This window comes from Fundulus heteroclitus, chromosome 5 (assembly GCF_011125445.2).
Source record: "Fundulus heteroclitus isolate FHET01 chromosome 5, MU-UCD_Fhet_4.1, whole genome shotgun sequence".
Classification (NCBI taxonomy): Eukaryota; Metazoa; Chordata; class Actinopteri; order Cyprinodontiformes; family Fundulidae; genus Fundulus; species Fundulus heteroclitus.
In genome coordinates, this window is record NC_046365.1 from 23,767,323 (window position 1) to 23,795,266 (window position 27,944).

The window sequence follows — 27,944 nt, forward strand, 5'->3', positions numbered from 1 at the left end:
ACACACACACACACACACACACACACCCTCCTCTGTGAGTGTCGGAGAGCGCGCATGTTCTGGTGTACTGGCTACAAACAAGCGAGGTGCGTGCTGAGCGTCAGGCAGCACGGGGAGCTTATTCAGCTTCTGAAAGCTAGATTGAACAGATAAGAAAGGAGAGCAAGGAGTGACAGAATTCCCGTGTGTGCACATCAGAGTGGGACTTCCTCCCCACCGGACGGCATCAGTCCACAGGTCATCGATGGAGCTGTCAGCCGATATTCGGCTGGAGGGACAAGATGAAGACCCCCCAGCACCGTTGGCCTGTGTGTCCCAGGTGAAAAGCAGCAGCTTCAGCGCCATCCAGCAGCAGGGCTACTCTGCAACCATCGTCCTACGGCATAAAGACAAGCTGGAACAGGTGAGCCGCCTGACAAGTGTCTCACAAATCCTGAAATCTGTGGTTTTCTTTTATTGGACAAAGATTAAAAGAGGGTGTACCCAACTGACTGGAAATAAAAAAAAAAATAAAGAAATTTCAGAAATACAGTACTAACCCAGATAAGGAGGCAAAACAACGTGTAAATATGTAAACGTATTTAAATATATTTATAAATGTAACCTTATGAAGCTGAGTGGCGCCACTGGAACGCCGCTCAGTATGTATGCCTGCAGTTCATCTGTCGTAACGCTGGTGAATTGTCTTTACATGCAGCTGAGCTCCAATGTCTCTCATGAGAATTGATTTCCACTTTTTCTTTACCTTTACTGCGCCTTTAAATGGCATGCACCAATGTCAAACACCTGTACATGTGGGCAACAAGAAAAAGGCTTGATCAGTCAAAGTACAATATAAAATACATAACTGTGATTTGGATTACATAAATGCACATTTGCTTTTACATATCTTTTGTCTAATAAATCATATTAAAGTATTACTGTAATTTAGTTGGGTTTTTGACGCTCTCCCTGCAGAATTAAGCAGATTCAACTATTTTATAGGCTGTTGGAAGCTGTGACTGTAACTTATGTTGTAAAATATATTCATAAAACACTTTATTGTTCAATCGTAGATCAACAAATCAAACAATAGTGACATATTGCATTTACGTATCTAGATGAGGTGGAAACACAATGTTTAATCAGAGTAAAAACAGTAAAGACTTAGGTTGTTGGTGCCAGGAAGACAGAGTATTTCATTAATTGTTTTATCTACAAGGAGTTTAATTCTCAACCTTCTCTGGCGCATTTCCGTCAAGTCTGATGGACTTTTTCTCTGTAGAACACAAGTCAGATGGAAAAGACTATGATTAAGATCTGTCAGATCTCTGTCTCAAACCTTAAATGTTTGAGACAGAAAATGACTAACGATTCACAAGCCAGGTCTCTCAGGTTCACAAAGAATGGTAAAAAAAAAAGATTAAATATCCAGTGAGTAGCTGTTGTGTCAAGAAAAAATGTCTAGTTGATTTCAGAGTTCAGAAGCAACAACAATCCAAATAAGCAGCATTTCTGAACATACAAGTTGAACCTTGAAGCAGATGGGCTGCATCAGTCCAAGGCCGAGCCAAGTGCCACTTATCTCACATGTAGGAACAGGAAACTGAGGCAAACGTTTACACAAACCCACCAAAACTGGACCACAACCAGTTAAAAAAAATGTTGCCCGGCTCTGACGAGCCACAACTGAACCGCAACGTTTAGACTGCGGGGTCAGGAATGGGTGTAAACAAAACGACAGCATAGATCCGCCCTGTCTTGTTTCAACAGCTCAGGTGGTGGAGGGGGCGGTGGGAACTATTTTCATTGTAGGTTTGTTTGCATCAGTTGAACGTTGGGTAAACAACAGGGCCAACCTGAGTAGTGCCGCTGGTCGGTTGTTATATCTGCAGCTACAGCGCGATGGGATCATGTCAAAGTGATCTGACTAATTGGAGAAAAGAAACATTGCTTTAAAGAGTTAGGGCACTGCTGATAATAAAAATCAGGTCCAGCCCGCTACTAGTGAGGTGGTGAGGCCAGGGTAAAGCGGCTGCTGAGTTAATGGAACTGCTCTGCACACAACCGTGCTGCGGCTTTGTTCTGACTTAATAAGCGGTCGTTAAACTGAGTTTGCCTTTTTGTGCGACTCTTGGGTTTCGCCCCCTTCGAATGGGTCCCTTGAGTCAGAGACGTCGTCTAATAGCGGCGTCCGGCACGAGGACGCGGGGCAGAAACCACGGAGGCTGCTGTGACCTCCGAGTCCTCCTGCACACAGCAACGCTCAGAAAGGCTGCGGATCAAAAGGGACGCCTCTTGATCTGTGACCCTGAGAGAAACCGAGCCGGTTGGCAGCTTGTTCATTAGTATTCACTGCCGCAACAATGCAGCGACTGCAGTCGGCAAAGTGTTTATGTCGACTGTTTCCCGGCATGACCGCCACTGACCGTTGGCAGAGGGACATGGTCATTTTGTAAAGGAAAAGTTAAAACAAACAAACAAACAAACAAACAAAACAACAAGGATGTAACGTCTTCCCTAATTTGAGAACTGAATCTGCTGAAATTTGACCAAAAAGCATTTTGCTACTGTAAGGCTGCAATGAGGCAAAATCACAAAGACCAATTTTGTAAATATACAGTATAGTATATGCATGGCATATCCTATGGAAATCAATTTCCTTCAATTCAGCTTTTATTCTTGCGCATAAATGGGACGTTTTCCTGCCAAAACGGGCTAAAAGGGAACATTTTCTCAGTTGGGTGCTTATCCCCCCTCCTCCCCTCAATTCTCCTTTTCGTTGGCATGTGGCCCACTTCTCGGACCATGCCCCTCTGCCCTGTGGCTTCAGCGCATATGCCCGAGGCTGTGCTGTCATAAAAAGCCCATATCCCGTTCACCTGCCTCTGGTGTGAAGGTTAAGCACCCAGAGAGAACTGTCCTTCGCAGGAACAGGCATCCATTGGAAAGAGTTGCTGACATTATTCACACAGAATCAAATGGGGAGAGTAAATCACGTAGGGACATAAGTGAAGAGCCTGCCAGGAGAATTTAGGTCATCTGCAGGTCATTTCAGATCCCAGATTGTAAAGATATGAAAGTGTGCAAAATACCTGGAAGATTGGAATGGTCAAAGCAGAAAACAGACCATGCGTTTAAGTCTGAGTACAAATGGGAAATGAAGGAACAAACTTAACGATTTAGATTTGATATGGATTAGTATAAAAGTTATTATTCTAAAATACCATTTTCTTTTTCAAGTTGGAAGCCCTCGATTGTTGTATTGGTTATAGTAAACCATATCCATAAATTATCTTTTTTTTGCCCCAACCTCATGAAAAAGACAACGAGAATAATATTCACTGAATATTATTCATCCAACCCAAATTTATTTAGATATTTTCACAATGTGCCTCCCTGAAAAAGCAGCTTTGTTAAGGTCAAAGTTCTCAGGGAATACTGACATCAGTCCTTAAATCATTTGAATGTGTCTATTGAAAGCACTTGTAATATGAGTCAGGATCAGATTTTAGCATTAGGCAAGGTAGGAATCAAAATAATATGACTTGCAGTGTATATCAGTATGTATGGAGACACTTTTTATTACTGACCAAGAATAATCAGTTTTACTAATTTCTGAACCAAAAGCTTAAAAACAGGAAGCTATATCTTCTTCTGCATCTCTCCTAATGTCTGGGTTGGCTACCTCTGATTGATTTTACTGGAAACCGAGAAAGCTCAATAAGCCTGGTCCCCTGGGGGCAGTTTTTAGCCTTTGTTTGATTATTTATTTGTTTTTTTCGATTTAGCCCACATCCTCTCAATGCTGTAGTAGCGCCAACATTTTTAATTCAAGGGCTCCTTACTGGACTGAAAGTGAAAGCATTTAAACGAAAGCGAAACTGTGGTTCATTTGGATACGGTGCCTTGCTAAAGTGCTCGTACCCACTGAACAAAAGATCTAAATGTGTGCCAATGGGATTTAAAATTTAGAATTGGTGAGTAATTATGAAGTGGAAGGAGAACAATACATGTTTCAAAATGTATTTGAATACAATGCATCTGTGTGTGCATTTTTATTTACCCTCCTTTACTCCAGTACCTCTCAGTAAAAACCTCATCAGTGAACATCAGCATCATGAAGACCCAGTAACAAAGCAGATAGGCCAGGGGGTAACGCTACGGATACTTTTAAAGTGGGATCGGGTTATAAAACAATTTCCCAAGCCTTGAACATCTCATATAAAGCATGACTCAATGGGAGGAGGATTAATCAAAGAAGCAGTCATGACATGTGGACTCTGGGGGAGTTGCAAACATCCATACTCAGGTGGTATAGAGTGTTTTACAGGACAGCTGTTTGCTCTGCACTCCATAAATCCGACCTTTATAGAAAGGTGGCAAAAGAAAACAGTCGTTGGAAGAAAAAGCCATAACAAATTCTAGGATCAGACATGTAAGGGACACAACAATCGTGTTAAATTAGGTGCTTTGGTCGGATAATAACGAAACTGAGCTTTTTGATCTGCATGCAAGATGCTTTGTAAGCAGGAAACCAGACACCACACATCAGCCTGAATACACCTGGCCTTAAACGGGATGGTGGCTGCATAAGGCCACGGAAACACTTTTTTATGCCTGGTCAGAGTTGATATGAAGATGGGTGGAGGTAAATTAAGAGCAATGCAGTGAGAAACGATGTTACAGGCTGTGACAGACTGGCTGACTAAATAGAGGAGGAAAACAGAAGGGACAGCAGGTGGGGCAATTTAGCACATGTGGAAAGTGTCAACCGTAATCAGGCTGAGGGAGAGAGACCGCAGCAGCTTGAGTGAATTCTGATAAAAACTTCATTCTCTAGATGTGCAAAGCTGCAAGAGACACGCCTCAAAAGGTGTGCAGCTGCAACTGCAAGGACAGACGGTTCTGCAAGGCATAGACTCAGCAGGGCTGAATTAAACGCATCTTTATTTATAAAACAATCTGAAAACCATGTGTCATTTCCCTTCCAAATCATAATAAGGCACAACTTTCTGGGGGGTCAAGATAATCCATTCCCAACAAAACACAATAAAGTGGGGTTATATTAGCATGCAAAAAATGTTGTTTTTTTAAGAAAAAAAAGGTTCAAGAGAAATGAAAAACCATTTCAAAAGGCTGTAGTTGGGCCAGACTCACATGAGAAAAGGCTAACCGACTGGGAAACAGGGATACATGAACCTATTTGGTGGAGAGCAGCCAGTCAATTAAAAACCCAGCCCTCGGGCGTTGTGCAGACACTGTCTCACTTTCTGTCTGACCGCTGGATCTCACCTTAAGCTCAATAACTGGTCAAATGCGAGAGAAGGCGTGTATATCCCGTGTTTTCTTTCCATGTCGAGCCTAGAAATCTTTATATATAATAAATACCAGATTTGGATTTAGATCTTATCATCGTCATTACGTTTGCATTGCTTTCTATATTTCTACAAGAAGTAAGACCCATACATTATGCTGATATATTGTTAATAAAATACTTTTCAAGCAATAAAACTACAAAGAAAAGGCAAAGACAGCATAAAACCTCAGCTCAGATTCAGTGAAAAAGATGTTTTATCCCCTAATACCATTTCCCCTAAACCTTTATCACACAAACAATGTAGATTTTCTTTTTTTTTAACAACTCGTTGCATTCAGGTTTGTACACTTCTGCACAAAGTCTGGATGCATCTCTCGGGGCAGATTGGGAAGACGAGGAATATTAACTGACCTATGGTGTTGAAGAGGATGAGATTTCTCACTGAGAGTCGAGTGCATAAAGTAGCACCTGAGGTTGTGTGATGGCAGTGACTGTGCAGGTACTAAACAACGTCCCAGCATGACCTTCTCTGGCTGCAGAATCAAGTTGTTCTTTTTTTTGTCATGCAGCTGCTCTGAAAAATTTTAGGCTGAATGTATGTGTTGGTCAGAGAAGATGCGATGTGCTCTGCGTTTCTCATTTCCCATTAAATTTGTGTTTGTTTGGCCCCAAGCGTGCGGCATTAGGAGCCTTTGTCTCTCCTGGGAGTGACTCAGACGCTCCCGTCACCTTTGCCTCAACCCATTTTTTTTCTCCCCCACTCTCTCTCGGATCCGGCGTGACGTGCAGAGGGCACCTGTCCTCAACACAGCAGTCTCCCCCGCCATGACTTTTTCTTTATCTGGAACCTCACAGAGTGCTCCGTAGGTCTTTATAATTAAAACTCAATTAACAAAACTATGTTCTGCTCTCTCCCGGTGGGACTCATGGGAGTCACAGAAAGTGGAAAGTAGCAGTTTTTTTTTTTTTTTTTTAAGAAAGTAACTTGTATGATCAGCTGCAACGGCATAGAAAAAGGGAAATCCATCCATCCATAACTTTCAGCAGTACGGTTCCAACTTAGAACTGAGATATCGCTTAGTAAAACTTCAGGAGCGTACCAAATAAGCACTGGAAAAAACTTCTCATTGTGTTTTTGCACCCTGTATGTGGTTTTTTTTCTTTTAAATCAACATTCACACACTAAATGATTTGGAATCTCATTGGACCTTCAAACAAACACATGAAAAAAAAAACAATTAAATTTTTTATTCTAGGCGCAGGAATCCTTAGATTATGTTTTGTGGCAGCGTAAGTCCACTGCATGTGTAGAAATAATGCTTTAACGTTAAAGCAGTTACAGCTGTGCTTTGCATTAAAGACTCCTGCTGCAGGGATTTTCTATCTTAATGAAGGTGTGCCAGAGTGCCAAGATCTGATTAATACTAAATATGTTTTGCATTTAAAAGGCAAGGCAAGGCAGATTTATTTCTATAGCACATTTCAGTACAAAAAGAAATGAAAACTGGTTTACATGATTAAAATAGAGTAAAATAAAAGCAGAATAAAAGCACTTGGGGAAAAAATGTAGACAAACATGGGAAAATGGAAACTTAAAGCTAATATTAAAAACAGTTGGGTGACAAATTTGAACAAATGATGTTTCAGTAAAACAGTTTAACTAGAACAATTGAAGGCAATCCTAAACAAATGTGTTTTTAATCTTGATTTGAAAGATATCAGGCTTCCAGTACTTTTACAGTTTTCTGGAAGTTTGTTCCAGATAGGCGGAGCATAGGAACTAAATGCTGCTTCTCCACGTTTGGTTCTGGTTCAGGGTATGCAGAGTAGGCTGAAACAAAAGCCTGAACCACATTCCCAAAAACATGCTGAGTCATATCTAGTAAAACCAAAGATCAAAATATTCCTAGATAGTTTCTTTGAACATTATATTGACAGGTAAATGGATTAAAAAACCTCCATCCACATAAATAATACATCATTTATGACTCTTATAGTCCTCCCAGGTCTAACTTCAACTCTAACCATAATCCTCTCACCAAAAACAGACATGATGAAAATTTAATTACTAAAGAATTTGAATAAATAAAGAATAGTTTAATGCGTTTGATTATGAACAATTGTATCACGGTTTTAAAAACAATAAATAATTTTTACTTCTGTAGCTCACGCTGTCAACTCTGAATGACCCCACCAATCATCTTTTGGAGATAAAACAGAAGCTGCCTTCAAAGTTTTATAGTCTTACAAATGAGGAGGTATTTCTAAAATCAAAGAACAGACAGTTTAAAAAAAAGCAATAAAGAAACAAACAATCCTTACCACTTAGCAATAAGGAGGTTCCACCTTCTTAATTCTGTCATTTTCCTCTTTCTTCCCTCACATGTCTGTCAGAGTTTCCGTACTATGAAAGCCCCGATAGGCAATTGAGAAAAAAATGTTGAAAGACTTATCCAAGTGTTTGTTCTTGTAATACTGTGTTTTGCCACTAGAGACACGGAATAAAACCAAAGACATTCACTGACAGCTGTGTTCTTCAAATGGATAGCCAGACGCCTGGTTTCCAACAATCAATGTACCCATTTTCTAAATTAGATTTTTGCTAATTAAAATAAGTTACAATGAAGGCATAGAAAAACGTGTATTTGTTGGCCATCATATCATAATAATCAAGGATATTTGTAGGACTACATAACCGCTCTTTCTTGGGACCAAGACTGTAATTTCCAAATGACCTTAAAACCGTCTGTCAGTAAATTCTATCATATTATTTTGTCTTTTTATTGTGGTTGTATTTTAACTAGCACTGTTCTTTTGTGTTCTGTATTTACTTGTTTTATTTTGTAAAGCACTTTGGTCATTGCAAGACTTTGTTGGAAGGTGCGATGTAAAAAAAAAAAAGTTTATTTATATATTTTTAACCTGTCACACTAAATTAGATATGAGTGTGAGAAATAACAAGGCAACCATTTAAATATGAACGCTTTGATGACAATTAATGAATTTGCTATTTTATTTACTAGTCTAGTCTAGTCACAAAATAAAGTATTACAAACACGTATAAGCCTTTCTTTTTTTCAAAGAGAGGCATTTATTAAATTTGTGAATCGGAGCTGAAAGCACAGATGTCCACACTAAAAGAACTCGTTAAAAAGTAAACGTTTTTGCCGTTTTAAACGTCAGATGAAACGTCATCTTAAATCTCTGCTTTCTTTCTTTTTTTTTCTTGATCCACTGCATATATGTGGACGCACTGTAAATACCTCATGCACTTTTTCCTCCTTTTGGCACCTTCTTTTGATTGATGAGCCGATGTGACACGTGAATTCCTCCACTGTGAGATCAATAAAGTCTATCTTATCTCTTAAGTGAAGCATTACTGCTTTTGCTATATTGCTCTGCTTGATATATTTGCAAAAAAACAAATTAATTAGTAGATATTATTTTGGGATTGTTTCAAGTTCAATGGACACAGAAACGGAAAGGTAAAAGCGAAAGAAAGGAAGAGAAAAAAATCAGACAAAATGTTAAAGGGGAGAAAAGGTGACAAAAATAGAGCAGAGGAAGAAGATAGTACAAGAAAACATCCCCAGAGTCTGCTTCTACACCTGCAGAAAGAGAGATATAAAAACCAGCAAACCAAAAACGTATTATAGGTACAAGCAACCAACACCTTGATAACATCACTGAAAAATGTGTAGTGTTTTTTTATTACAAGACGTATATAGCGACAACCAAAGCTAATTATAAGGTGTATCTGTATAGAAGTGTATATGTAAGAAGCGGCAGGCTAATTTTCCATCATGACACAGAAGTCATAGTACTTTAGGTGCATTATGGAAGGCTTTCAAGCCAAATCATCATTAACTGACAAATAATGGACCTAAAAGATAATTCCTGTCTGATTTTATTTGAAAAAAAAGCATTGAGCATTATTATATTTCGTAGTCCAGCAAAAGCAACACTATCCATCTAACATTTCATCTGACCGATGTTTTGGCTATATAGAGCTGATGCTTATTGCTCACTTTGCGCTGCCATGCCAGCGGGAGGGAAGAGGACGGTCACAGCGTGCCCCCAAATACCACTAAAATGCTAGTAATGCACAGGACATTTGTAGTAAAGAGTTACATGGCTATTTTATATTTTTTATATTTTATACCTAGTTTTGTAAAAATAAATACATCAAGAAAGATGTTTTGTCTTCTTATTTAACACAGATGATTCAACCTTTTGGTAAATTTCAGCCACACATACTTTCTATATTTCACACAATATCGAGGATAAACTAGCTTGCTCATCAAAATACGTACATTTTCAACAATTAATAATTTACACAGCTCTTTGAAGAGAACAGATCATGATGATTCGGTTCCTCCCGAGAGCCATAAGTCCCATCAAACTATCCACTTAAGAAGCTACACTGATTGACAATCACTTAATCACTTTCACCTGTTGTTGTGTAAATGGATTAGACAACAGGTGGAAACTAGAGCCAATTAGCAAGACACCCCCCCCCCCCAATAAAGGAGTGGCTCTGCAGGGGGTGACCACAGACCCCTTCTCAGTTCCTCTGCTTTCTGGATGATGTTTTGGTCACTTTTGAGTGCTGCTGGTGCTGTCACTCTAGTGGTAGCATGAGTCTTATTGGGGGAGTGGTGGTCTAGTGTTTAGAGCATTGCGGTTGTGTACTGGACGTCCTGGGTTCAACTCCCACAGACTGCCTCCCTGGCACCCTGAGCAAGACACTTAACCCAAGATTGCTCCCTGGGCAGTGGCAGCCCATTGCTCCCCAAGGGGATGGGTTAAATGCAAAGATATCATTGAAATGTATGTTGCGATGACAATTTATTATTAAAACCCACACAAGTGGTGAAGCTTATCCAGGATGGCACATCAAGGCAAGCTGTTCTGCCTTTGCGCGAGGAGGAACAGGAGGAGCATGGCCAGAGCCTCCAGCAGGCCACAAATCCATCAGAAACAGACTCGACATCCACGGGTGGGGGTTATGCTTACAGCACAACACCCTGTGGGACATTTGCAGGAGAACACCCAGATTGGCGCTAATATTTAGTGTCTCAAACAGTTTACTGCACTTACCGTTTTACATTACGCTTATTTTCAAACAAATCTTCTCCTTTTGTGGTGGACTTTATTTGATTTTCTTAAAATTTATAACTAAATTCACATTTGAAAGACTGCTACACTGCTTTTCTTGTCTAATCGATTCTATAGAATGACTACATCAGTTCTTGATGTCTTAAATATTTGTTCTGTCTGATAGTGCAGTGGATAATTTACCTGTTTTATTTTTTATTATTATTTATTAGCTCTACATCAGGAGTTTGAAGTTATGTAGAGAAAATAAACAGACCTAATAAGGTGGAGTCCACCTCACCTTGCTAAATGTGAAGGATTACTAATTTGTGGTAACTAACTGATTTTTTAAAAATGATACCCATTCATTTTAGAAATGTCTGCTCCTTTGTATGACTCTGAATGCAGCTTCTGTTTTATCTCTTAGAGATGGCCAGGTTCAGGTTGAATGATTTCTACGACTGGAGTTAAAACTTGACAGAAACACATTTTTTGATAGGTGTCAGTAATGCTACCACAGGAAAATACTTTACATAAAGTTATGCATGCAGCTGTCTTCCGGCGTGTCTTGCATTGTACATCACAACATACAATTAATTCAACTATTCAATTTTTGAAACTAACAAGGGGTATTTTGGCTGTCATTTGATGCATAAATGTGTGGAAGCTCTTTTCCAGTTTTTATGGCTTTCAGAGAACAAATTGTTCACCTCAGGTTTGTGTCATGGTATAATGAAATTACATGGCATTTCTGCTGTACAGAGGAAAACAGTGAGGCAGTATGTTCCTTTAGATGCAGGAGATAAAACATCACTTGAAACACCCGCCACGTCTCTGCCAGCCTAAGCAGAGGGAGGCCCTGCTTAAGAAATAGGTGTGACACCTGGTCAGCAATGTCTCTCGACCAGCTGTCCGTAATTTCTTTATGAAAATCAAGTACTATCCTGGTCAAAGGGTCCGGTCTGCATCAGGTTTTAACTTCAGGTTATGCAAGACAGCGTTACAATTCAGTTTTTGTGACAGATGCACATCATTGTCTCCTAGACAGCGAGATGTTAGCCTGTAGCTGGCTGGGGGAAAAGTGTCAGCTCGTTTAGTCTGCTGCCCAATTAGTAACTGACTGTGCCGCTATGCCTTCATAAGAATCTGACTGCCTTCCAAACATTTTTTAACGCTTATCCTGACCTCTGCCGAAAACTATTAAAAAAAACAAATCTATTGTAGCACACAAAACCAAAAACCTAAATAAATATTCTCTGGAACCCTGAGATTCCACTGCAAACCCACGTCCAACCATCAACCAAAGAAGGTTTAACGCTTCCGTGCAAGAAGGTGTGGGGTTTTCTCATAGCATTGTCCTCCAAGTTGATCTGGTATTGATTCAGTAAGACTCTGTAAGGGTTCAGCGTGACTCATAATTTGACAATGTTGAGTTTCAGGGCCATCAGTAATATACACTCCCTGGCCACTTTATTGGTGGCACCTTGCTAGTTTAGAGTCCTTCATGGCTTCATGGCTTTGTTGATGGCTTAGATTCAACAGGCTGAAACATTCCTCAAAGATTTTGGTTAATATTGATACACCTGTCAACATACTACACATTTGGTGCAGATTTAGCGGTGTGTTCTGCATTCAGTGACAGTATTGTGCATACCCTGGTACTAGTGAGTGGTTTAAAGTCTAATATTGCCTGTCTATCGTCTGGAACTCATCTGTCTTCTCCTTGTCTTGTCTTCTTTAAGTCATTTTCATCCAAAACAGAAGTTTTGTTGACTTGATATTTTCTCTCTTTTTTGACATTTCTCTGTAATCCTGAGAGACAGTTGTTTGTGTAGATCCCAGTAAAACATTAGTTCACCAAATACTCAGATTGGCCTGTCTAACCACTGCATTCTGATGCTCAGTTTCAGATACAAGTCCTCTTCACCACATCCAGATGCCTAAATGCATTGGTTTGCTGCAATGTGATTTGCTAATTGTGTTCTGCAGGATCAATCTTGCATTTAAAATGTGTATTACTAAAGACAGAAATGTTCTGCAAGAGCAAGCTGAAATCTGCCGATGCCGAGAGCTGGCTACTCCCTGCAGAGGTGCCAGGCAGGATGGCCGAGGCTAGATCAGAGTCCAGAGAGCAGGCTTGGGTCATGCACGGGCAGTCAGACACACAACAGATAAATCCAGGAACTAGGGAAGGCCTGTGGGTCATGGTACAAATCCAGGTGCGTGAAGCATGGGAGAAGAGACAGAATGAAGACAGCAGAAAAACCAGATCAACACAAATTGTGCTTAAAACAACTGAACAACTTTACTTGACAAAGCGATTAGTGAGTGTTTAGTTTACTCAGAGCGAATGTTAAAGTTTACTACTGTCACTAATATTGTACATGTTGGAGGTTTGTCGGTAGATATTACATCAATGTGAGGTTGTCAGAGCTTGTAGGTCTCATGTTTGGGGCAGGGTATGGTGTACAAATGATTTTATTAACTCAGGAGACAGGAATTGACTGGTGACAGCAGGATGAAGAAAACAGAGGATCTGACTAAGCTTGTTTATTCTTTAAATGTGTGGACTTGTTTTTAATCATTAAACAGTCTCACCCCTCCCTACCTGTCTGATCCACTGCACCTGAGCTCCCCTTCTCAGCCCCTAGGCTCAGTTGACCAGCTGTTGCTGGATGTACCAAGGGCACGGCTGAAGCTCTGGGGAAATCGGGCTTTTGCCGTTGCAGCTCTGAAATTATGGAAGGCTTTGCCGCTTCAAATTAGAAAAGCCTCTTTAATTGACATTTTTAAATCTGCTCTTAAGACCTACCTCTTTTCCTTGGCTTTTAAACTGGTATGAGGTGTTCATTTTTACTTATTGTTGTATTGTCATGTTGCCACATTTACTTGTATTAGTTATTTCTACTTGAAATTATTATTTAATTTGTATTAAGTTTTAATGTTTTTTATATATATTCATTTATTTCAATCGTTCTTTTTGTTCAGCACCTTGGTCAGTGCCTGCTGTGTTTAAAGTGCTTTATGATTAAAGTTGGCTTGGCTGACATGGAGTGACTGGATAGTGGAGAATTTATGCCTGATAGTGTGTAAATAAAAGTCTGAGCCAAGCTGTTGGCACCCGCAAACTGAGGCTCTGAAGTAAAGGACTAATACTGTCAACCAAAAACACAAAACACAGGAATAAACCGAAATAAAAGGAACCAAAATGTCCAAACGATATACAAAGCCCAACAGATCAAGACAAAAGGTCTGTTTATATTTCCTATTGTCGTCTTTTTCTCTTTCCAGTAACTATAACTCAATGGTAAGCTCGAGTAAATGGGTTCCCTCGACTACACGCACCCTCCTTTTCTCAGCACACAGTGCTGGGCTGATGAATGGAGGTGCAGATTGCCTGCAGTCAGCAGCATATGTTGTTATTTTGCCATCAGGCAACGCTCTGTTCATCTACAGTATGTGGGAAGAGTTGAGTTAAATAAAGTGTCTGCATATTTCATTTGATTCCCACCAAAGTGTTTCTGTGCCACAGAACGAGGCATAGCTATGACACCCAAAGCAGCAGAAGTGAAATGTAAGTAAGTGCAGTGAAATATTGGGGCGTTGGTGAAAAGCTCAATGATTTAAGCACAGTGGTGATTGGGTTTTGTTGTAGTGCTGACTCACGTGTGTGCTGTGAGATGCTTATTACTTTTCTTCTGAGCAGCTCTGTGAGGAAACTGTGCGTGCGCCTAATGAGAGTCCAGAACAGTCTTTAGAAAAATCTCTCCTGCCCGCGCTGTCAGAAGAGTTTTACACACAGGAGAGAAACTAAGGAGATCCAGAAGAGGAGGAGGGCGGAGGCAAAGGAGCTCTGTATTGGTCATTAGAGTAAGAGGGGTTGGTCTCTCTCCATCTTTCTCTCTCTCCTCCACCACCGAGAAGCTGCGCGACTGGCAGAAATACAAAGAGCCTGTAGGAACAGTTTTGGGAATATGTTAAGAACCATGAGCCGAGGAACACACACACACACCTTTCTGGTTGACGAAGAAGCAGCGAGATGAAGATGGCAACAAAGAGTGAAGATCTTAGGTGGAGGGGAGGAATGAAGACGGAGAGCCGCACGGACATGTGGGACTGAGCTGCTGTTTCACATCTGTCGGAGAAGTTTGAAGGAGTGTTGCTCTCATGGCAGGACCCACCCCGCAGGAGCCCGTTAAGGTGATGTTCACAGCTCTCTGCGTTAGAGTCGTTCCCACGTTATATGCTGATTTCAAGCCATAAATTCATTACGTTTGTTTTTGTTTAAAAACTGAAAATAAGAAACGGACTAACTGTATGAGTTTTCATATCAGTGAAATGTGGCTCTTAAGTTTACTGCTCTATAAACGTGTGGGTTAAATATATGAAACGTGCAACTTTCAATAGGATCTTTATTTTTGCACTTCGTTTCACTCTGTTTTATCTTGCATGCCATGAACTGGGTTGTGACGGAAACGATGTTCTTGATTTGCCAGTCTAGTCTTTGTGGAAGAGAAGGATTCACAAAGTTGACTTGAAAAAGATGAATGAACCTTTTAAATATATTTCTGCTGTCTTTGTCGCCGGGTCCCTCATGGAAATAAATAATTAGACATAAAATTAAATAAAAAATACAATGGAATCCTATTTGCCTGGATAAAAAAATAACAACAACAATTCAATGTTTAAGTAAAAAGACAACAACAAACATGTGTAACATAGTAATAATTTAATTTGGTCTCATTGTGTTTAATTTTTAAAAAGGAATTTGTTTTTGGAAGACAAGCGTTGGTTCTTTTCTAGACTCTAAAAATATTTTAATGCCTAAAAATATAGTCGTATATAACACACGCCCAAGTTAGTGCAGTGTCTCATAAATTCCTATTAATCATATTAATACATTTCAACTCAACAAGCAGCAGTTGTATTAAACTCTGCCGGTCTCCAGCCATGTCAGCTGGTTTTCTTGGCTGCTGTAAATTTGCTCCTGTATTTTTTTTTTGGGGGGGTGACTCAGTAGTGCGAGAGTTACTGGCCTGTCTCTGCCTGTCAGTCCAGCTCTGATTCATGAAGTTTTATTTCCTTCGTGGCTATACGCAGACAACCACGTGTCACGCCTGGTCCTTGACTCCGCTAAATGAAATGAAGAGCTCCAACGGTCTCCTTTGGACCGCGGAGGGGGTGCTGCAACGGGATGCTGAGCCTCGCTCTTTGAGACAGACGTCACAGAGAGGACTGAAGTGCAAAAACATCCTGCAGCGTGCACCGCCGCGGCAGCCCGCTGAATAATGTTTATTATTTTATCTTGATGAAAGTTGTTGCCTCGGGAGGTGAGGGAGATCCTCTGTCTTTTCCCGCTGAGTGCACAGCCGAATGCATCAGTGGGATGAAATTGACTGGACTGAACGAACGCTCAAAAGAGAATAAGTAATGGGACGTTGACAGCTCCCAAACCGACAAAGCCAAACAGGGGAATGAGATGGGGGGGAAAATCCTGCAGCTGTAAGCAAAACCAGAGGCACCTCACTGCGCTTCTAAAACGGAGAGACCCAACCCGCCTCGTTTCGGACCGGGGCCGTGGAGTTATAACCTCCAACGACAAACCCGGGCTGTCACTCCAAACATATTGCAGCTTCTGTGTACAATATACTGCTCGGGCATGTTTATGGACACAAATATAGCCTTTGATATTGCTTTTCAGTGGAGCAACGCTGTCTCTGCCCATCCTGGGACAGAGCTCATAAGTTTCATTTCACCTGGGGATGTGTTGGACAACAAAGCAGAAGGAAGACAGAGAAGCAGGAGCTAGGGTTCTCCAATATGTTCCTTATGGAGGGACTAACATGGAGTGCTCTGAACTCTGCACCACACTGTTTCTGACCAGGGCTTCTAACTGTCGCACAGTAGTTGTATTGATCCTGACTCCTAACCTCTAATCAATGGCATCGACTGAAGACATTAGCATGTAAAGGCTGCTCATTTTCTCTGGTTGCCACCCCCCTCCTCTAACAACTAATGAGGCGGTGTGACTTTAGTTTGTGTTGTGAGTCTGTCTCTGATTTGTCATCCAGACCCAGCAGAAGTGCATCGCCACCCTGGCCCTCTTCTGTTGCTCTGCCGTGCTGATGGTGCTGATCTTCTCCTCGGTGGACATCTGGGGGGACAGCGAGGATGGCATCACAGAGGAGAACTGCAGCAGGGACTGCCGGTGAGAGGTTCTGCAAACAGGGCCGACCCGAGGTTCATGCCGGGCAGGATGAGAAATGCTTCACGTATGGCTCAATCTCAATAAATGGGGATACAATTGAAAAGTTTATTGACCTCTGTAATTTAATTGAAAAAGCAAAACCTGCAGTTTCTGTTGAAAATTGGAACATTACAGAGGACAAAAACAAAGTAGTGGATATTTGATTTAAAAAAATGGTAAAGGGGTCACAGCAAAGTCTGTTTAGCGCCTTATACTACCTTGGACTGGCTCTGACTGTACATGGCATAGAAAAAAATCATCTCTTGCATGAAAGGAAAGTATAAGCTGTTCATATTATTGTCGTATTTGCATGTTTTGTTTTGGGGGTTTTTTCCACATAAAGCATGGTAATTAATTATTTTTATAAAGTTAAATACAAAAAATTGCCTTTACTATTTAGACAATTTCTATTACCCCGTTTACACGTCCCCTTTTTAACCGTGTCGAGACTAGTCCGAGCTCGGTAACTGAGATAACTATCGAGTGTAAATGGAACGCAAACTGAACTGAACCGAGCCAGACACAACCAGACCGCGCTAAATGTAGACCAGTTCCATGTGTGGGCTCGGCTCGGTTTTTCTCTAGCTCAGTTATCTGATAACAAAGAGCGCATGAGCAGACCGCGTCATCTCCTTACAGCCAGTAGACATTTCAGACATCCGTTTTGACTTGCTTGATTCCCTCCTTCAATCCTAGAGAGCAGTAGTACCGCAGATCGTCACTAGGAGGCGAGGAACCAAGGAACCGAGATAGCTTAGTGTGTACACGGTCGTCAGAACCAAGCTTGACTTGGTTAACTGATCCAAGCTCGAACCGAGCTCGGCATGGATCGGTTTAAAAAGGGTTGTGTAAATGGGGCTTATGAAGCACATTGTAACTGGATAGAATAAGGAAAGTGGGATAATTCTGCGTGTGTTTAAAATCATTTAAATATCCTGAACACTGGTGTACAATCAGTCAAAATCACCAGAGATACAATGTGATACCAACAGAACATCTGATGTTCAGTTTTGCTATTTTTTAAATTACTATTTGAACCAAGATCTTTTCTCCCTAAAACAAGCTTTTGCCTGGACATGCCTCTGCTTACATCACATAATGCATAAGGCTACTGGTCAGGCTTCTTCAAAGCGTATTTATTAGAACTTCCTTGTTAGAATTCTTGTTTGTTGCACGTTTTTCGAACTAAGCATTCAAAGGGTGCTTATTTCCACTCTTTACAGCTGTAGCAAAACATCTGAACGGTGCGTTGGGACAGCATGAATTTCAGGAACATTTCTCCATTAACGAAACACATACTTGAGGAAAAATACAAACAACTATGGAAATAGACTGGTACCAGTTAATGTTTCAAAGAGGACCAATTTCAACCATCCTTGAATGCATCTGTCAATGATTTTATGGGTTCATCAGAGTCAAACCCTGTTGGAAAACGAAGGGTTCAACACCTTCTCAGTCAACTGCAACTTGAGCTGTATTAAAATCTATCAAAAGTCATATATCCACTAGTGCTAATTAATGCAAGGATATCAGCTAGATGCACGTGTCTCTAATGAGCCACCAAAATCCAGACAGATCAAAGAACTTTGAGAAAATGTATTTTGTCAAACCCTGTAGTGAAACCCTAGACTTCACTACCCAGCTGGGATTTTACTCTCAGTGTACATTTGTTAATGACAAGAAAACATATTGTCTGTGCCGTTAAGAAGTAAACCACCGGGGGCTCTCGGTGGAACTACACAAGAAGTAAAGAATAATTGTGACTTTCAGGGTCGTGCTTGTGGAGAACCTCCCAGACGACCTCTATCTCCACATGGATGGCAGGCATCACATTCCTCTTTCTGTTGGCTTTCACACACTGCTGGAACAGGCAAAGCTCTCAGTGGAGGTGGTGTCATCTGTCTGGGACTTAAATGCTTGGGACGTGGAGCCAACACCCAGCACTGCCGCACAGGTACACGTCATTTCTGCAGAAAACAAACTAACCTTCGTCTTTTTTTTTTTTTAGACGTCCGAACAGAGCTAAAGTAATTATTTTCTATTAAATACCCGCGTCATCTTTTTTAATGAGGTTAGAGCAGCTGAAATGTAAGTGTTGCCCTTTTGAAAGACGCAAATGCTGCTGAAATCCTCGGCTACAGCGGGACAGAACATCTTTTCTCTTCCTCAGGGTCAGCTTCTGTTCCAGAGACTGCTCAGGCTGAAATCTCGTGGGATTAAACTGAAGATTGCCAGTAGCCTGACAAACTCTTCTGAGCTGAAAGCCTTGGCAGCACACAGTGAGTGGCTGTCACATTTTAATCATATGATGGCTATTTCTTAGACTACCGTGACAAATGGTGACTACTATTTATATGCTTGCACCCTGCCAACCTGAAGGCATTTCCTACTTCTTAAACAGGATCCTGCGGTGATGTAGAGAGTTTGTGAAAGTTGGAATCACGTGGGCTGCATGCACCCACCTTAGGTAGTCTCAATGAAATTCGGGGTTCCCACAACAGTGCCGAGCTAAAGTATACTTTGTTTGCTTGCTTAAGTTTAACTTTTTCATGTTTTGTCACGTTTCAACCACAAAGTTTTTTTGTTTTACAAAGTAATGCATAATTAATTATAGAGGGGAAATGACTCATGGTTTTCAACATTTTTACAAGCAGCATGCTGAAAATTTGTGTTTAACTCTAACACCCCCAAAGGAAATCCACGGTGTCCGGTTGCTCTCAAAAGTTGTATGTGTGGGATTTATAGGAGCCTCGTGACGTTCAATGACTTTATGAATTTCTACGCCAGTAGCTCGCTATGGTTGCACACAAAGGTTTTCCGATTAAATTATTGCACCCCGTTGTCTTATTGTAATTTAATTATGTGTTTTACACTTTGTTTTTGCTTTATTCTCCATACACAAAAGCAATTTTGTGTATGTTTACCATTTTACTGGAAGTACTATATTATGCATAGAGGCAATGAGTAAACGAGTCAACTGTGAAGCATTGCAGGATGGTCTACTGACTCTTACAGTAACTCCAGCAGTGGACGCCATCTTGCTTTCTCATAGCTTCGTGGTAGTGCCGGCAGAAGGCACAACAATGTTTATGTTTATGTTTATGGATCGCGCCCGGCGCAACGTTCTTTTCGGGCTCAAAAAGAACATGTAAACACTATAAGGATAAACGCTTGGCATATATTGTTTGTGTGTGTGTGTGTGTGTGTGTGTTTTCTTTTTATGGCCACTCTAATTTCCACGAGTTCAACACAGCTCAGGTAGAAGAACCCGTCAACAGGACAACAGCAGAAGTCCGCTTCACAGTTTGCCACAAGCCACGTAGCAGGCAAAACAAAGACGGAGAAGAACAAGAACAAAAGTCAACTTTCCCGCTTGTATGAAAACAACTTATCCCCCTAAAATGACCCCCATCATGGTGAATCAAGGTGGTGGTGCCATCATACTGTGCAGACTCTTTTCTTTAGAGTAAATTGATACAACAAATTAGAGGATGATCCTAGAATAAAACATTTAAAAAATTGAAAACCATGTATCGTTTCCTTGCCATCCCTATTTTGAACTACTTTGTGTTTTGAGTATGACAAAAAAAAAACATTTGCAACTGTAACATGACAAACTATGCAATAATTTGAATACAGTATATATATATATATATATATATATATATATATATATATATATATATATATATATATTATACATAACCCTACAGATCTGTTGAGCTATGAAAATTCACAAAAAAAAGAAAGAATGAATGTGAAATTGTTCCTGCCACCTTCACACATATCAAGGCCGGGTGGCGTGTTTCCAGCGTTCTTCCTTCCCCATTCTGTCAAACTACCCCCCCCCCCCCCCCAAAAAAAAAAAAAAAACAAAATAAATGCTGTCTGCCTCTGTTGTTTGCAGATGCGCAGGTTCATTTTGTCAATATGAAAACTTTTACCGGAGGAGGCCTGCACTCCTCATTCTGGATAGTGGATCGGACGCACATTTACATTGGAAGCGCTGAAATGGACTGGAGGTCGCTGTCCAAGGTAACAACAAACATCAGCTGAGCTTGCTTTGTCTTCGCTTCCCAGTTGTCGAGCTGTCACAGGTCTGCAGTCACATTTAGTCGTACTCAAAATCTATTGACAGGATCCTTTTAGCACCCTACAGGTGGAGATTTCCACCATACCTGCACCTTCTAACAAGCCTTATTGGTTCCTGACGATGGCTTCTCTGTTTATTTAGGGTGTAATTCACAAAAGAAGACAAACCATTAAATATTAATAGGGTGGAACTGCAACACTGAAGTGATTATCTAGCTCTTTTGATGTCTCAGCAGTATATGAAGCAAGCGCCAATGCTGAATGTAGTGAAATGAGCAGCCAGAGGGGAGGGGGAAAAAATAGAAGAAAAATAAGGAGTATAAGGAAGAAATGTGCCTACCATAGCAGTGTGACTGACAGAAGCTTCTGTTTGGTTACTTTTGAAGCCTCATACCGATGTAGAAGGAACCTAAAACAAAGGGTTGCTAATTAACTAGTAGCCATGCAAGAATATATCCAGAACCGCTGTCTCTAGATTTCCTTTCATTTAGCTGTTTTTCAGCCATCCTGGATTTGGACTGATTTGGACTTCTGAAACTATTTAGCATCTTCGGTGACATTTTGGCTAAATCTTCAACATTTCAGTCCATTAACACCAGCCCATTGTCTCAGCCCATAATCTCAGCAAATTGTTGCTTGGAAGTGTTTCAACTAGGGAGGCACGATATATCGGCATTGACATCGGTATCAGTCATTTTCTAATATATCGGTAATCGGTCCGGTAAAACTGGGCTGATATTAACAACCAATGTTTATTTCCATCTAGTTGCCCTTTGTGCCTGTGTTTCAGAAGGGGGAGGGGATTAGAATGGTCATGTGCTGTTTTGGGTTTTTTTGGCCATGTGACAGTAATGTATTGCAGCCAGGATTGTTGGGATTTTTTTAATGAAGCAGGGATGCAGTATGTTTTTTTTTCACGGTGTTGAAAGAAGAAAGACGAATAGCAGCGTGTAAGTCTAGAACACATTCAAAAATTCTGTTGGCATAGTTTTTAGTCAGTAGAAAATTAAACAAAATATTATCATCAAATATATGTAAATATGTAGCAGCAATATTAATATTGGGAATCGATATCGGCCCAACTTTTCATATCGCTGCATCCTTAGTTATAACATAATTATCAAACAATTTTCAGTAAATTATTCTACAGCAAGAAACATTGTTAAATACATAAAAGGAGTTAAGATGGTTGCCAATCCTCTAAGATTAGAGAAATAAATTTTTCCTAAAGAGAACCATGCAAAGCTCAGAGAAATAGCACGAAAAAGTATTCTGTGACAGTACAGGCACGAGTTTGATAGAAAAGACTAGAGTAGAGCTTTTTGGCAATAAAACCCACACATACCCGAACAAATACTGCATCCTAGCGGCCAGGAATAGTGATGAAGAAGTCATGATTTGGGCTTGTTTTTGCAACCACAGGACCTCGACCCCTTACAAATATATATTGACTTTAAACTCCTGCGTTTTCAAGGGCATCAGTCCAAACAGCTGATTATTGGCCTGAACTGTGTCAGCAGTGATCACACAGTAGCAGAGCTAAAATTGAATGACCCAAACCTGACTCAAATGCTGGGAAAAACTATAAAGAAACAAAAATTTGTAAACCTTGATGAACCAAAGCACAGCTGTAAAGAAGAGTAAAGCAGGTTCTATAATCTATTTAACAAGGTGTACTTAGTTCTTTTTTATGACTATACTGACAGTCAAGATGTGTAGTTGTCTCTTATCAGACTTTCAGAAAGTCTGTACTCTAGAGACTCCAACTTTTCTGCTGCATCATGTTTTCTCTCTGCTTCTTTTTTTTCTCCCTGTAACACCCCACAGAGGAAAGAACTTGGAGTGGTGGTGTATAACTGCAGCTGTCTCGCCCTGGATCTCCACAGAGTTTTTTCCTTTTACTGGCAGCTTCATGACAGGGACTATATCCCCTCCATCTGGTCGAAGAGAGTTACAGCTCTCTATGGGAGACACGAGGCGCTGGAGCTGCAGCTTAACGCCACACCGGCTACTGCTTATCTGTCTGTAAGGAACGCGCTGTCGGTGATAGGATTTACTGCATGCTTATATCCTCAGGAAGTTACATTTCATGTATTATCCAGGTCTAACCTTTGTCTGAACAACTCCCACATCCCTGCATCTGACATATATTGTGGTTATTGTGGGGGGTTTGTTGCACTTCCTGAAAAATGGATAAACATATTTTTTTCCCTGCATTGATGGGAGATGTTCATTTCAAAAGAAAATTGTCTTTCACATTCAATGCGAACCAAGCTGATATATATATAAAAAAAATCTAACCAACACTAAAAACCATAAGAGATGGCCCAGTATGTTGTAATCAGTTGCTATATGCTGCAACACAACACTTTATAATACAATTCCATACAGTTGTATACAATGCGGTGCAACACAATGTGAGATATGATACCATACGCACAACGGCGTATGAATGCGGAGTAATACAATATGATGCAGCATTGTATGCAATGAGAAATAAGGCGATATTGTACTATATGCTATTATACGATGCCAATCAAGCTGATGCAAAATGATATGATCCTATAATGCAATACTATTACAATTACTGAAATACTACGCAGAACCGTGCAATATAATGTAAAATTATGTGATACGATATGTAACTATATTATACATCACGATAAATTCAACAAAAATGCTATTAACGTGTTCTTGGACATTTTAGTTGCTTTCACAAAAGATTATTCCACATCACACAATTAATTTTGCAACAGAAACGTAAGTCGTCTGCATAAAACATTTCTCAAATTCCCTGTTAAAAGGGAGAAAAAAAGAACGTGGTACGTTCTCATTCAGCTCATTCAGCCGGAAGCTAATGCAGAAGGATTCAGGTACAGAAATCCAGGTCAAAAAGGTCAGGCAGAGCAATCACAGAGGATTGAGGTTCGCCGGAAAACGAATGTTACCCAGGTTCTTTTTTTTTTTTTTTTTTTTTTTTTTTTAGAAGAAGAAAGTTTCCAGTTATAGCTAGTTCTCAGTTTGCAGGGCCATGACATTTTATCTCTAAATGTACAAAAAGTCTGTGGAAACTGTGTTTAGGGAACTTTTTTTCGTTTTTTTTTTTTAGGCTGGATGAGGCATACAGTTTATTTTATTTCTCCTGAAGGTCACTCCCTCTGTTAAAACCTTCATTATAAACTACCAGCACATGCACACAGAGGATGATTAATCATGTCAATATCACACTGAGCCGCGGCTTGAGCCTGACTGCCTCGGTTCCGTAGCCTAATTTGACGGTAATGGATCTTGCTACCCTCCAAGCTACTAGACGCGTATCAGCAGCGTTTAGCACTTCTACCATGCTGTAGAAGCTAATGAAGCCATGCTGTCACTGGCCTCGGGATGCTCCAAACTCCACTTTGGTCCCGCTCCCTCCAATAATGATCCATGGCTCTAGAAGGGGGCATTGTTGCCTTCTTTCCACCCCATTATTAGAGGAACTGTTTGGGCAGTTATACAAATAAGCCATGACATTGTAATTAAAAAAATATATATATATATATATTTTTTTTTTATCCAACCTAGTAGATCTTGTAGTTTTTTTGGGAATGTTAGAGAAACTGAAGTGTCTGTATTTCTAAGCAGTGTATCCTTTCTGCAGGCCTCCCCAGATCACTTCTGTTCCAAAGATCGCACCAGAGATTTAGACGCCATCCGTCAAGTCATCCAGAGCGCAAAGACGTTCATCTTCATTTCTGTGACCGATTACCTTCCCCTGCACTATAGGGGTAACAAAGGAACCCCTTACATAAGGTGTGTGGTAAAGCTTTGACATTTGTTTCGGCAGTAGTTCTGCATACTAGCGTCCGCGCGCCTTCTGTGGCACAGATAAGTAAAGTAACGAATTTATCCTAAGTGTAGCAAGTATAAGTGGGGGGAATTTATGTCCAAAACTGTCGGCAGGTACTGGTCAGACATCGACGAGCTGATCAGGGAAGCTGTGGTGCTCCGAGGGGTCAAGGTCCGCCTGCTCGTCACCAACTGGAAGAAAACAAACCCCCTCACCTTTAATTTCGTGACTTCCCTCAAGTCTTTGTGCATGCAGCTTCACAACTGTTCCCTGGAGGTGGTAGGTGAATCCCTAAGAGTTGTAACTTGTTCACGCTTGATGCTTTTATCATTCAGTGGCTGACAAAAAAGTTGATTTCATGTCTTCACGCAGCGGTTTTTCAGCCACGAGAAAAAGAAGGACTTTCAACTGGGACTCAACCACAACAAGTACATGGTGACTGACAACGCCGTCTACCTCGGTACGCAAGGTCGAAACGGCATTTTACTGTGAACGCTGTTTGGAATACAGTTGCATAGGAAATAATACAATATATAGCATCAATGTATTCTTAAATGAAGGAACATTAACTAAATTTCAGAAAGTTTGTAATGATTTAATGCAGCTACGAAGAGTTTCTTAAGAATATTGATTTCCTCATACACGCAAATGTGGTAAACCATAAATGATCACTTTAGGTTGTTAATTAGGCTGTGAATGTATGGGACAAAATGTGGCAAAGTTCAAGCAATACAAATACATTTCCCTGAGGCATAAAGGGTGAGAAACTGGAGGCAGGGGCAAGGGCAGGGACGATGGCAGGCAGGCAGCGGAGGGTTTAGAAATATTTCAGTCACAATAGTAACTTTTCGTTGAATGACTGACGGGGTCTTGATATTCCATTAGAGACAAAGACTTCAGTGGAGGATTCTGGGATCTTCTGGGGAACTTGAAGTGGAGCAACTTCATGTGAAGAGAGACAAAAAGTAGATTTGACTTTACTTAATGGGGATATATCATGCAAAAGCCACTATTTTATTCCTAACTTACATTTTCTTGTTTACTTGAAGTCTCTGTGTAAAACATTTAAATGTAGTCATAAATTAATTTATATATATATATATATATATATATATATATATATATATATATATATATATATATATATATGTGTGTGTGTGTGTGTGTGTGTGTGTATATATATATATGTGTGTGTATATATATATATACATATATATGTGTGTGTATATATGTATGTATATATATGTATGTATATATGTATGTGTGTGTATATATGTATGTATATATGTATGTATATATATGTATGTATATGTATGTATATATATGTATATATATATATATGTGTGTGTGTGTGTGTCTCTCTATATGTATCTATATATGTGTGTGTGTGTGTGTGTCTCTATCTCTCTCTCTCTCTCTCTCTCTATCTCTATCTCTCTATCTCTCTGTATATGTCTCTCTGTGTGTGTGTGTGTCTCTCTCTGTCTCTGTCTCTCTATCTCTCTGTGTGTGTGTGTATCTCTCTCTCTATGTATCTGTCTATCTCTATCTCTCTCTCTATATGTCTATCTATATGTATGTATCTATCTATGTCTATATACATCTATCTGTCTCTCTCTATATATATAATATATATATATATATATATATATAGATAGATAGATAGATAGATAGATAGATAGATAGATAGATAGATAGATAGATAGATAGATAGATAGATAGATAGATATCTGAGGTGAAGGGTGTTAAGTATTGGGTTAAAAGCGATGTTATAACAAGAGCCACAAGCAGTTATGCATTGATTTATAATATAATCTTGTAAACAGAGATTAGAGAGACATACATTTTAATTATAGTGAGAGAGAAGAAAACACTAACAGGAGAAATTTCTAACTTTAAAATTTCTAATTTTACCTCTGTTTGGTCCACAGGGAGCCACGACTGGGTCGGAACCAACTTTGAAATAAATGCAGGTGTTGGACTAGTTCTCAGGATGGGGGACAGTGCCAAAGACACAGGAGCGACAATCCTGAAGCACATCAAAGCTTCGTTTGAGAGAGACTGGAAATCCCGTTATGCTAATAACCTACAAAAAAGCAAAGATCTGCAGGACAAATACAGACTCTTGCAATCGTCAAAAAATCGCTGGGAAACCAAGGAGGAAAATTAGTGGAACAAACCCTTTATGAGGCTATTACACCTCATATCTGTCTATGCCTGAGCACTGGTGTGTATATCCACACTAATACACTGTAACCTAAATCTGTGACATTAATCTCAAATATTCAGTCAAAATATTGCTTTGACACAGCTGCAAAATACACCAGTGGCAGCAAGGTACTCAGCGTATTACAAGCTGTGATGTGAGCATGTACTACTGCATGATGAATGCAATCGATATTCAACTGCACCATATATGCAAACCACATCATAACCGAAATATATGCTGTTTTGGAAAGCTACCTATAAAGCCAAGTAAACTCATCACACACATTCAGTTTTACTTAAATACCCATAATTTCCCTCTTATAGATTACGTTTATACAGTAATAAATTATTTGGAATGCCAAAAATTGAATGAGTTTTTGTTGTACATTTATATAACCTGTAACTCTTACCCAGTTCAGCTCATAAGTGAAGTGCAAAGATTAATGCAGGAGTTGTATGCAATATGAATCATCTGAGTGAAAATGTGTCCTTTTTTTTCTGATCAGCGCTGACTATTTTTCTGCATGTTGGAATTATCAGGATGACCAACATATTTACACAAATCCTAACCCAACAAGCGTATCATTTATTCATGGACTTCAGCGTGGGCTACGATAGCCTGGGACCTTTTGCTGGTTCAGACAGCTTGACGGGTTGTTGGATATGAGGGAACCAAGAATTTGGCTCTCAACCTGAAAATCCTGTAGAAAAACCGACCATCACTGTGTGACCTTACACACAAAGTGATGGTAAGGACAACGAACCGAAGAGCACTGGCAAAAGCCGACTTCTAAATGGCTCAAATGCAGTAACAGGGGAGACTTCGACAGAGTCTGGACCCAAATCTGATTAAAACAATTAAAGCAAAGGCAAGTGGTCACAACTACATAAAGGACTCATGAAAGTTTTTGCAAACCATCGTTTGCAGTTGTTTCTACAAGGATGACAACTAAAAATCAAATTGAGGGGGCAGTAACTTTTCCACATGATGCAAGTTTGGTTTGTATCACTCTTCCTTAATAAATGAAATTATAATTTTAAAAATACTTTTAGTGTTTACTCAGGTCATCTTTGTCTCTTTGTCTGCATAATATATACATATACACATATATATATATATATACACATATATATATATATATATATATACACACACACACAATTTTCGT

At 40.0% G+C, this 27,944-nt stretch overlaps 1 protein-coding gene across 2 annotated transcripts; it reads left to right on the forward strand.

Moving 5' to 3' along the window:
* The first annotated feature begins 94 nt into the window (after nt 1-94).
* pld5 (phospholipase D family member 5) lies at nt 95-27,858 on the forward strand. Of its 2 annotated transcripts, none has more exons than XM_036137241.1 (10): nt 95-403; nt 16,468-16,604; nt 18,414-18,597; nt 18,814-18,922; nt 20,551-20,678; nt 22,563-22,760; nt 24,379-24,530; nt 24,681-24,846; nt 24,940-25,027; nt 26,499-27,858. In XM_036137241.1, the coding sequence occupies exons 1-10, from the start codon at nt 245-247 to the stop codon at nt 26,735-26,737; spliced, it is 1,560 nt and encodes a 519-aa protein (XP_035993134.1). In that variant the 5' UTR covers nt 95-244; the 3' UTR covers nt 26,738-27,858. The 2 variants fall into 2 exon arrangements, with proteins under 2 accessions (XP_035993134.1, XP_035993135.1); XM_036137242.1 differs by lacking the exon at nt 95-403 and adding an exon at nt 14,362-14,596.
* Nucleotides 27,859-27,944: the final 86 nt, after the last annotated feature.

Bases quoted from the DNA above. Each gene is read 5' to 3' on its own strand.
- pld5 (XM_036137241.1), top strand. From the start codon at position 245: ATGGAGCTGTCAGCCGATATTCGGCTGGAGGGACAAGATGAAGACCCC. The intron at 404-16,467 runs GTGAGCCGCCTG...TTTGTCATCCAG, and splicing joins ATAAAGACAAGCTGGAACAG to ACCCAGCAGAAGTGCATCGC. The intron at 22,761-24,378 runs GTAAGGAACGCG...TCCTTTCTGCAG, and splicing joins CGGCTACTGCTTATCTGTCT to GCCTCCCCAGATCACTTCTG.